The sequence below is a fragment of the Nicotiana attenuata genome, unplaced genomic scaffold (genome assembly GCF_001879085.1).
Source record: "Nicotiana attenuata strain UT unplaced genomic scaffold, NIATTr2, whole genome shotgun sequence".
In the NCBI taxonomy this organism is placed as follows: domain Eukaryota; kingdom Viridiplantae; phylum Streptophyta; class Magnoliopsida; order Solanales; family Solanaceae; genus Nicotiana; species Nicotiana attenuata.
The window spans coordinates 127762-139827 of NW_017673223.1; the positions used below are offsets into that span (position 1 = coordinate 127762).

At 37.7% G+C, this 12066-nt stretch overlaps 1 protein-coding gene across 1 annotated transcript; it reads right to left on the reverse strand.

Moving 5' to 3' along the window:
• Window positions 1–462: 462 nt before the first annotated feature.
• LOC109215767 lies at window positions 463–3297 on the reverse strand. The gene is made up of 3 exons (XM_019379875.1): window positions 2925–3297; window positions 1329–1592; window positions 463–691 (listed from the first exon to the last, which is right to left on the reverse strand). The coding sequence occupies exons 1-3, from the start codon at window positions 3237–3239 to the stop codon at window positions 638–640; spliced, it is 633 nt and encodes a 210-aa protein (XP_019235420.1). The 5' UTR covers window positions 3240–3297; the 3' UTR covers window positions 463–637.
• Window positions 3298–12066: the final 8769 nt, after the last annotated feature.

The following is a 12066-nucleotide window of genomic DNA, read 5'->3' on the forward strand; positions in this document are numbered from 1 at the left end:
ATCTTGTATCATCGGAAAACCAAACTCGACCATACACACAAGTCATAATGCACATTACAAAGCTGTTTAGGACCTTAAGCTGCTGAACTGAACGTTAATTCTAAAAACGACAAGTCGGTCGTTAGAAGATATATAATTGTATCCCGTTCATTCTCAATGAATCGTTTGGCTTAGATACAAGTTATGCAGAAACTAATCCATAGATTATTCTTTTGTTTAGTTTGAAATATTACAAATTGAATTAATATACAATGTATAACTTGATATGTTTTTACTTTTTAAACTAATAAAAGTTGTTTATTATCATGAAGTTAGTTTTGTCATTTTAGTATTTTTAACCCATGTATTACATATATAATACTCGCATTTTTATATATTCCATATTCATTTGCACAAAACGTGGTGTCCGGGCCTGTTTGAGAACATACGTAACCCGAAAAAAGAATGCTATGAGCACATATGTAATGCAAAAGGATGCTAAGTTATTGCTCTGTCTTAAATAAACAGTACATCTCTTCCTCTTGAAACGCACGCGAAAGACTAAACGAAAACTTAATTTGTTACGAAGATAAAACATCAGTTGCAACGGAGGTAAACAAATAGGAGTAGTTCATCACTAGGAATTAAACGTTCATTATTATTTAATTTCTTCCATCTCCATCCTGGCTAGCTCTATCATATCACCTGAAACCTGCAAATTAACCACATAATTAATGAGGTGATTTCTAATAACCATACAAATGTATGAAACTTAGTTTAGACCACAAGTTTTAAATCTTTTTTTTTTTTTTTAATTTCGTGCCAAATCAAACCGTACCATATAATAAATTGAGACGAAGGAAGTAACTAATATGGTGATATTTCACTACTATGGTATTTTGAAAAGAAAAAAATAATAGAAAGACGAATTTGGTGCATACAAAGGCATCCTATACCGGATAACCCGACCATGCTATTTCTATCACTATAATAGAGTATTCTAGTGAGAGACTGATCCATGATTTGAAGTTTATGGATTCCTATGTAATCTTAAATTAATATACAACAATAAATGAGTTCACAGTTAGATATTTAATGGATTTCTTAATAGAAATACAGGATAGATCTACGCAAAAGTTATTAGGTTCCCGGAAATTCATATACAATGTTCTAGATCCGCCACTGATTCTAGTAGCTAGGATAAAATGGATGGTTTAATATATTAAAGAGTTTCTAAAAATAAAAGTATGTCATTCTATATTTTTTACGAGATTAAAAAAGAGAGTATCGTATAAAATGAAATATATTACACAAGGTTGAGTGGATTAAAAAGGGATGGCTGAACTTACTTGCACTTTCTTACAAGGATTGCTAACATCACAATAAGCCTGAAGAGTAATCAAAGACTGATTGTCTAATAACATGGCATAAGCATAACAAGGGCAACTCCTGCCCAATATGCTTTGGAATGTTGGGCAACATGCATCTATGGAGGTTGTGTTTGTCATGCATTTTTTAACCTTTGCTTCATCACTAGCACTGCATTTTGGCTGTGGCCGAGGGCGCGGGCGGGGGGTGGCAGAAATGGTGGCGGCCGCCTCTGCTTCCACTCTCTGCAGGTAAATTTTCACAAAGGCTTTGTGAGGTTCCAGCAAAAATAACAACAACAACAACAACAACGGGCAACAACAATTACACCTTGCTCTCAGACAAATTAGGGTTCCAACAAAAAGGCTTTGTGAGGTTCCAACAATAAGAATAATAAGTAATCAGTAATTACTTTTTTTGGTTTTGTTTTATGCATTCAGTGTCTGAAACACACTGATTATTCCAGATTCGCATTGTATAAGGTCCACTAAAGGGAAAAACGCTCCCTAGAGCGTCGGTCTATTCATCAATTCAGTTAGGGGTGTACATAGACCGGGTTGGTTCGGATTTTATCAAAATCAAACCAAACCAACAATATCGGTTTGGATTGGTTCGGTTTTGTCGGGTTTTTCGGGTTTTCGGGTTTTTTTGTTACATGAATATTATTTCAATCTTACTTTGTTAAAATTATAGATAAAGCTTTGATAAGTGAATATATGTTTAGTAAATATGGAAAAAAATTGACAAACATATGATCTATTAAAATATTTTTATGGGAGAATTTTTTTAGTAACACATGATAGTTATTTTCTTAGTCGTCTAACAATAATTTTTCGTTAATTTACGCTTTCAAGGTTAATACATGAGAGGATTCCAAATATTTCAACATTTTCTAAAGAAAATTCACTACAAAGTCTTAAAAATATAAATAAAATTTATATATTTATATGTCGGTTTGGTTCGGATATTTTTACTCAATACCAAACCAAGTCAAACCAAACCTAGTCGGGTTTTTTAATCGGTTCGGTTTGGTTTTTCGGTTTGGTGCGGTTTTTCGGTTCGGTTTGAACACCCCTAAATTCAGTTGTCCAACTATTCGGTTTGTTCAGTTTTCAATTTTTGTTTAGGTGAACCAAAAACCAAATCAAAATTCAAAATTAATTCAGTTTTTTTGAGTTCTAAAAGCTTTATTCGATCGGTTTTACTTGCACTCTATATCCAATTAAATGCCGTCATATTAAATTAAATAGATAATGTATAACAATAGGCGAGAATAAAGGGGAGCCTTGTCGTTACTGGTGAAATTGCTATCATGTGATCAGAAGGTTACGGGTTCGAGTTGTTGAAAACAACCTCTTACAGAAATGTAGGATAAATTTATAATAGACCCTTGTGATCTGACTCTTCCCGGAACCCCACACGTAGCGAAAGCTTAGTGCACCGGACTTTCCTATATAAGTATGCAAGAATGCAGAAAAGAAGCTCAACAAAGATATAAAGGCCCAAATATCGTAAATATAATTCTTTTTCAACTTTCTAAATGTTTTTATGTGAAGCAGAGAGAAGAAGGAACTTACTTGGACACTCTTACATGGATTATTGACATCACAATAAGCCTGAAGAGTAATTAAAGCTTGATTATCCAAATCCTTGGCATAACGGTAACACTTACAATTAGTGCCAATTATCCTGTTAAATAATGGACAACATTTATCTATAGAGGCTGTATTTGTCATACACTTCTTTATTTTCGATTTATCACTGTTGCTGCAACTAGGCAGGCTAGCGCGCGACAACGAATAGGTGACGACATTTTCCGCCACCGTTGTTTGATGGCTGCAAAGTGCTATTGCAGCCATCACGAACATGAAAACTACCCACCCTCTATTCATTCTCGCGATCTTATCTTTTCGTTTTTTCTCGAGCTAAAATTTTTTGTGTTTTACACAATAGCTAGTAGCTCTTCTATATATGCACAAAAAATTGGACTAGTGTTACTATTTTAGAAAGTAGTTTATAGCAAGTGGATTAAAAAAAAACAAAAAAGGTGACAACAAGTGGACATAATAATATGTAAAGTTAAACACATGCGTGTACAAAGTGGAAAAGGTAATTAATTTTAAAAATGTTAGGTTAGGATTTATTAATCACGTTTCCCTATTTTAGATCTAAGTCGAAAGATTTTGTCGAAAGTAACATCATGGTTTCCACTTTCCACATTCTCCAAAGTGCAAAAGTCAAATTATATGCAGATATTGAGAGATTCCCATTGTCCCTTGTCATTGAAAACCTTAGTCTTAGTTCTCGGTTTTTGGTAAAAAAAAAAGTATTGAAATTAGAATTAGAAAATATTTGGGAGTATTCTTCATTATCCTCGTAATTTACAAATTAATTATAGAAGTTAAACAGTAATTTATTGTTTTCGAATAGGATGAATGCCAACCTAGGCTATTTTAATAGCTGGAGAGAGCCCACGTTGCGAGTAGGGTGCACGTGAGTCTTGACTCCGTCTAGGATCATGTCCTTGTAGATATAGAGACTCAATATTTAAATTTTATAGGTTCGTGTTTGAAATTCTATCACTGTTCATTTGGTTTACTAGATTCAAAATCTATTATTTATAATTATTTAATAACGTCATATAAATATAAGGTACAAATCAAAATTACTAAGTCTGAATGAACCCGTAATTTCTGCACTAATTCGCGCTTGTATCGAGAGATTGTCTACCTTTAAAACTGGAGGATAGTGATTGACACTCAGACAAAAAAGGAAAAATTACATCCCTTGTCACTTAGCCCAACAACCCATCAGAAAATGGCCAATATTTGAAACACATACCCAATGTAGCCCAGGTTGTACATAACTTGAAAATTACTTTTCACCAGTTAGCCCCTTTTTTCTTCGTTCCCCTCTTTTTCTTCGTTCCAGTTACATCCCTTGTCACTCCCCTTTTTTCTTCGTTCCAGTTAGCCCCCCCCTTATTTCTCTGTTCCCCTTTCTTCTTCATTCCCCTTTTTTCTTCATTCTTCTTCTCCTTCCCAAGTCAGCCTTTGCACCACAAAATTTCTCTACTATTGTTATTCTCCTTCAATTCTTTTCCGGATTCCAATAGTTAATTAAGGATTTGAAAAATAAAAGTCACCATTACAGGTGGTTCAAAGATTCGATTTCAGAAATTGAGTTTTTCGATTTGTTAGTTGTTTGGAATGGGTGTTGTCTCAATTGACTGGAATCATCAAGATGAGTTCAAAACGTAAATTTCAAGTGATTTGAAGTAGATTTATGCTATATTTGAGTTAAATTTTGTCACACCCCTTTTCTACCCCCAAAAAGAAGATATGTTATGGATTGTTGTGGGTTAAAGAGTTTTGTCAATTAAAGTGATAATTTTGAAATAGGGATTATTTTATTGTTCAGAGTCGCCACTTGGAATTGATTTTTTGGGTGTTCCAAGTCACCTTTTATTTGAATCCCTATTCAAAGGAAGATTTGACACTTTTATATCGGTCTGCGAAAATAAAGTTCGGGTAAGGAATTCTGTTGACCGGGGAGAAGGTGTAAGGCATTCTCCTGGTCCCGTAGTTCTAGAACGGTCGCTTTATTGACTTAAAACTTGGCTTAAATTAATTTTGGATAAACTATGATTTATTGAATTTCTATGTTTTACCTATCCGTTTTTATTTCTTGATTATTGGAATTATTAAAGAAAATGATTTGGATAATATTACGTTGTCATAACCACGCTCTGCAAGCGCATGCGTGATCGAATAACAACATTAATTAACTTATGATAATTGCGCGCAAGCGAATCCGAAATCATAACACTTCATTATTTGTAGTACTTTTTTAGAAATTACTACATTTGAGAAAATTAATTCTTGAAGATTATTAAAAGGAAGGTTAGCTATCGCGCCACGCAAACGAATCCGCAATTTTAGCCAAGGATTGATTAAATAAAAAATTAACTAAAACTAATGGATATGGTATAGATTATTAAATTAATTTATTAAATGTTAAACATCACGCTACGCAAGCGATTCCGTGAAGTTAAAACATGCCTATTAATTGCCTACCATTTAAATTAGTTATAAAAAAAAAGACTAAGTTATCTCGTAAAAGAAAATTTCTTGATTTTTATCGAGGTTAGTTGACTAAACAAATATTTATATATATATAAAGTTGGGCCGACGTATCAATTTAAAAAAAATGGGTAGCCTTAGATTTGGCTATTGCAAGGCGCTGAGTTAGTTTAATGATTCATTAGAGAATGGGAAGCTAGTGGACTAGAATATTATTGGCCCATCTGGCATTACTCAAAATATGGGCTAGTTGAATTATTATTAAAAAATGGGCCAAGAAATGGATTTCATTTGGCCCAATGCTATATAGAAGAAAAAAGGTAATTTTGTTGTTTAAAGGTAAATGGGCCACCTTTTATTTGATTCAATAAGGCCCAGAGTTGATACAATCTTAGCTCTTTACTTAGTTTGCATTCATGACCACTAACTACATAGTCACAATTGTACGCACTATACAAAAATAGCCACTTTTGCAAATCTGGCAAAATGGCCAGATTCACAAAGATATTATTACAGCATTCCTAGAAGCATATATTGGCAGTGAAATTTCAGCAACTAAAACGAAATCATGCTATGTGTTATACACCTAAAGTCATTCATGGCATACTTAGCATTGTTACTCGGATACAATAGCTTGAAAACATGCTTAAAAATCCATAAACGACTTACATATCACAATCAAAAAACTTACAACTCGATATTCAAGTATTATAAAGGACTATATTCACGCTATTACATGCGTGATACATAACAATAACATCCAAGCTCTTTTGTTGTCAAACTATCATCACATCAAACACATTTAAATGGTGCAGCAGGTTCAAGTTGTTCCCATTGCTGAAAAGATATACATTACGAGTCTTAAAGGATTACCTGGATAGCAAAAGAATAAACAGTAGTGAGGTGGGCAGGAACAACGGCAGAAATAGTAGAAAAAAACAGCAACAACCAGCAGTGAATCCATATTAAAACAGCCCAGAAATCTCACTAACAGTAGTGATTCTTTAGGAGAAGGAACTCAAGAATCAAACTCTAAGACTCTTATATATTTTTGAAAGATTTTGCACTCTAAGACTCAACCAAAAACTCATGATTTTCAGCTTACTCTTCATGTGTTCAACTGCTGAAGTTTTTTATGTTTTTTGTGTTTAAGCAATTCTAAAAAATGTATGGAAGTGTGATGGAGTCCCCCCTTTAAATGAGGAAAGGGCAGCCCTTAAATAGGCAGAGAAAAGCCAACTTTTTGGACAGATTTTGGTTCATCAAAAATCTGTCCAAAAAGGGACTGACTTTGTGTGCTAAAGACTGTCCAAAAGGTGAAAGGACAGCCTGAAATCTACTATAGCAGGAGCCAAAGAGTCATTTCTGCCACCCTACTAAAAAGCAAGCTACTAGTACCCTATTTTATGATAAAATTATCTAAACTTCAGATTTTAACAACATCAATATCACCCTATTGATTCAAACTAAACCAAGTATTAAAACATGTAATTAAACTTCAACACATGTACTATGAACCAACATGAGAAAACAAAAATCAACTATTAGAGCCAAACAGAACACACGCTATCGCTGAAGCGATTTAACAAACCAACTAGACAAGCATAATCAGAAATGGATTAAGAAACAAGACAGAAACTAATTCTAACTAAAACCCAAAAAAAATAGAAAATTAATAACGGGGAAGAGGATTACGATTTTACCATATACTCGAGCATCCGGGAAATGACGATAGGCAGTGGTACGACTTCGAGCAAGCTTCTATTGTTGATATTCTTGAAACCAAAAACTCCAGCGAATCCGAGTCCGATTTCAATGATATCAACGACACAAACTTGCTCGAGGCCAGTTTGAGAAGAGAAACGAGAGGTAGTGGTGGTTGAGGGGCGGTAGTGACGACGGCGGACCGGTAGTGGCAGCAGCGGATCAGCAGTGGGGGTGGTCGTCGGTGGTGGTGAGGTTTTTTGAGGTCTTGAGTTGGAGATATAGAGCGAGGGGGAGAAGAGGAGGCCGGTGGTGTAAAATTTTTGGAGTTTGGGGTGGTGGGCGGCGGCTAGGGTTTCGGTTAAGCTTAGATCTACGGAGATTGAGAAGGGTTATGGGGTTTTGGGGTTCGGATTCATGGAAAGGAGGTTGAGAGGAAGAAGTGGTGAAATTTTGGGGTGGATTGGAGGTTGGCTGCCGCCGGTGGGCGATTTCCGGCGGCGGCGCTGGGCGGTGGAGAGATGAGAGGGTGAGGAGAGAAGAAGAAGAAAAGAGAATAAGAAAAAATGGGGGACAAATTTCTGATCTTGAGGCCTTATATACATGGAGTGGAGAGTGAATTAGAACCCTTAGATCAAAGTGGTATGAACGGATGAGATTTAATCTCACCTCACTTATCAAAACGACATAGTTTCAAGACAAAACTACGTCATTTTGAGCTCTTTCTTGGCCAACCACCTAATGGACCGGGTATGGCCGAATTGGGCTCAAATTTTGGGCCAATTTTGGCACAATTTTAATTAAAATATACTAATCCATCCCTTTTCCCTCTAATGAATTAATTAAAATAAAAGTATAATTTTAAAATCTCCAAACATACACAAAAATAATTATTCAAAACTTCAATGTAAAAGAAAGAACAAAAATTAGGCATTTACAGCTTCCCCTCTTTGCTCGAGAACATGAAGAGTTTTCGTGCAAAGATAGTGGATGCCATGACTAACTTTTGCTCACCTATGACTCTAATGAAAGCGTTTTTGAAAAAGGGGTGACCGAACCTTACTTCTGAGGTTGCCTACATATCCTTGGCTGTAAAGAATCAGGTCAGTGTAGTTCTGGAAAAATTTGATAGCTGGGACTACCAGACAGTGGAGTTAAGACTGCTGTTGCTGCTGCTGTTGCTATTACTCTTACTGTTACTGCTTCTTACATCAGAAGAAAAAGAGAAGAGCACTACATATGTCTGCAAACTAAGAGTACAAAATTCCTATCTACGTGTCTTCTGGAGTCAAATCTTGATTCTTGACTTGCTCTCTTGTGTTGACCTTAGACTGGATCTTGATTCTCTTTAAAGAAGAGATTATGACTCAATCTCGATTGCTTGCTTTCTGGATCAGAATTTTGAGAAACTGAAACTTGAGAAACTGTATTGCCGACACGTTGTCAAAGTTAAACCCAAACTATCCTGTGATCGTCCTTCTGATGATAACTGAAACTGCAAGCTTCGATCGTCATAACCTGTGCTCTGCGGCGAGGCCTGCAAAGCCATCAAAGACGAACAAAACGTACAAAAATTTTCTGCCCCAGTTTGGACTAGGAAAATTTTGTGAGTTATCAGCGAAAGCTATAAAACTATCTAATTTATTGAAAGGCAGACAGAAACAGTAGTATAAACTAGCTAAAGGAGATAAAATTTGGTAACGAATGATTGTGCAACCAGGGATCGGTTCCCGTACTACTGAAGGGAAATGTAACCAGGGGTTGGCACCCTATCTTACTGGAAGGAAATAGAATCAGGTGTTAGCACCATGTATTATTGATAAAGTGTTGAATCCCTCTAGGTGAAAAAGGTTCGACCTGAGTTAAGCTACGTTAAACAACCTGAGCGAAGATTACTTCTACCCGGAACTATGAGCTGGATCCCTCTAGGCGAAACGGTTCTACCTGAGTTAAACTGCAAAACAACCTGAACGAAGAGTACTTCTACCCGGAACCATGAGCTGGATCCCCCTAGGCGAAAGGATTCTACCTGAGTTAAGCTGCGTAAAACACCCTGAGCGAAGAGTACTTCTACTCGGAACTATGAGCTGGATCCCCCTAGGCGAAAGGATTCTACCTGAGTTAAGCTGCGTAAAACACCCTGAGCGAAGAGTACTTCTACCCGGAACTATGAGTTGGATCCCCCTAGGCGAAAGGATTCTACCTGAGTTAAGCTGTGTAAAACACCCTGAGCGAAGAGTACTTCTACCCGGAAACATGAGCTGGATCCCCCTAGGCGAAAGGATTCTACCTGAGTTAAGCTGTGTAAAACACCCTGAGCGAAGAGTACTTCTACCCGGAAACATGAGCTGGATCCCCCCTAGGCGAAAGGATTCTACCTGAGTTAAGCTGCGTAAAACACCCTGAGCGAAAAGTACTTCTACCCGGAACCATGAGCTGGATCCCCCTAGGCAAAAGGATTCTACCTGAGTTAAGCTGCGTAAAATGCCCTGAGGGAAGAGTACTTCTACTCAGAACTATGAGCTGGATCCCCCTAGGCGAAAGGATTCTACCTGAGTTAAGCTGCATAACACACCCTAAGCGAAGAGTACTTCTACTCGGAAACTATGAGCTGGATCCCCCTAGGCGAAAGATTCTACCTGAGTTAAGCTGCGTAAAACACCCTGAGCGAAGAGTGCTTCTACCCGGAACTATGAGCTGGATCCCCCTAGGTGAAACGGTTCTACTTGAGTTAAGCTACGAAAATGGGAGGTATGAACAGTAGTGATGCATGCTGAAAAATAAAAGAAAATGGAGATTTTAAGGAGCTTACGTTTGGTGACATTCGTTCTTTTAGGATCGCCATTCTGCAATGCTTTGTTCCTACTTCCAACAAAGAAAAATTTATGAGTTTTCAAAGTGATGGTTGGTTTGTGGCCTTGATGCCTTGAGTAGTTTGATTCACGGCCACTACTGTCGAAGAACCGATTCTTTCAGCATAGTACCGAGTTGCTCGACCGCTTTGTATCATTTTCTGGAGGCCTTGGCTTTCCAGTGTTGCCCCCAACTGTTTCATACCCAGATGTCCATGGTGCCGCTACCCTTGTCTCTAAGGCAACACAATTTTTCTTTAAAATCGAACTCAGTTGTTTTGCATCCAGTATCAGCTTGTGTCCGTAGTGCTTATCAACTTTTATCATGAAGCGGGTCTTGATCATGCGACTTTTCAGTTTCTTTGAAACACTTTGTTCGCTTTATCAAATGAGATCTCAGATGGATTCGTGCCTTCTTCAGTGCCATATATGCCCCAAATTGTGCTCGATATTACAGGGGAATTGTAGCTAGTTTTGCAGCCATTTCTTTGCTTCGCTTTTGATGCAGGATTAGACCGAAAGGGACTCAAAGAAAAATTAGTGGGTAAAAATGGAATAATTATTGAAAGGAAAAAAGAACCGTGTTTAAACAAAAGGTGTCCCTTTCGGGGAAAGGAATAAGGAGACTTATCTGGAGTTATGTGCCGACTTCAATGAATCATGACATGCATTTTGGACTGGACGCCTGATCCGTCTAAGCTGTCTAATTCTCAAAGTCCGCAAACGTTCATCTTGAATTTGTCTTGGTTGTGCTCATGCCGAAGAATCAAAGACCCTCATTCGGCTAGTAGCGCCTTTTGCAGGTTTACACTAACTAACCTCTCTCATTTCTCTACTAACCGTCGCCTTATGGTGCCCATCCGGGTTTTCACCAATAAGACTCTCTCATTTCTCTGCTCACTGTCGCCTTACAGTGCCCGTACGGGTTTTCACTGATAAGACTCTCTCATTTTTTTTTTCTTTTTTTTCTTCTTTTTTTTTGAATAAGATACTGCATGAGGGAGGTTACCCAACGCCTTTGGCATGGGGACTTCAAACATTCTCAAAAGACATCGATCAGAAGTTCTTGAACGGTAAAAAGGCGAAATGAGCCTTGAACTGAATTACAACTTTGGGAACCATTTTTCACAGAAAAACCGTGAAATAAAACAAACTTCTGCCCCAGTTTTGGAGTATTGGGAATATGGATTTTTTGTTCCGATGGGACCGAACCCAGGGTAAGGCTGCCTACGTATCCTTTCGGAATCAGGTCGGACGTAGTTCAATGACTCAGAGATTTGTTGTTTGGCTTTTTTACAAGTACACAGGTTCTAAAAAGTGAGAAACAAGGAAGACAAATACTGCCCAAAAGGATTAACAAAAGGGTGACACCTATTTGGAATAGCGAGCAAATGATAGCCTTCGTCACTTCGATCTGAGAAAATCAATGCGTGAAAATTCTACAGTGGGTATATATCAGACATAATATCTTTTGACTGCATCTGCGTTAATAGTTATGTCCGGTACCCGTCCTTCTTCATCAACCAAGTGTAAAGCCCCTTGATGATGTAGGGTCCTTGCCAGTTAGGGGCGAACTTTCCTTTAGCTTCTACCTGGTGTGGAAGGATGCGTTTCAAAACCAGCTGGCCTACCTCAAATTGCCTTGGGCGCACTTTCTTATTGTAAGCGCGTGCCATTCTTTGCTGGTATAACTGGCCGAAACACACTGCTGCTAGCCGTTTTTCATCGATCAACATCAGTTGTTCTAATCGGGTCTTGACCCACTCAGTGTCTTCAACCTCTGATTCTACAATAATTCGGAGAGAGGGAATTTCGACTTCAGCGGGTATTACAGCTTCAGTTCCATATACAAGCAGATACGGAGTTGCACCAACAGATGTGCGAACAGTCGTGCGGTATCCCAAAAGAGCAAAAGGCAACTTTTCATGCCATTGCCTGGAACCTTGGATCATTTTCCTAAGAATTTTCTTGATGTTCTTGTTCGCCGCTTCAACGGCTCCATTGGCTTTTGGCCGGTAAGGGGTAGAATGGCGATGCATGATTTTAAATTGTTCGCATACCTCCTTCATCAAATGACTATT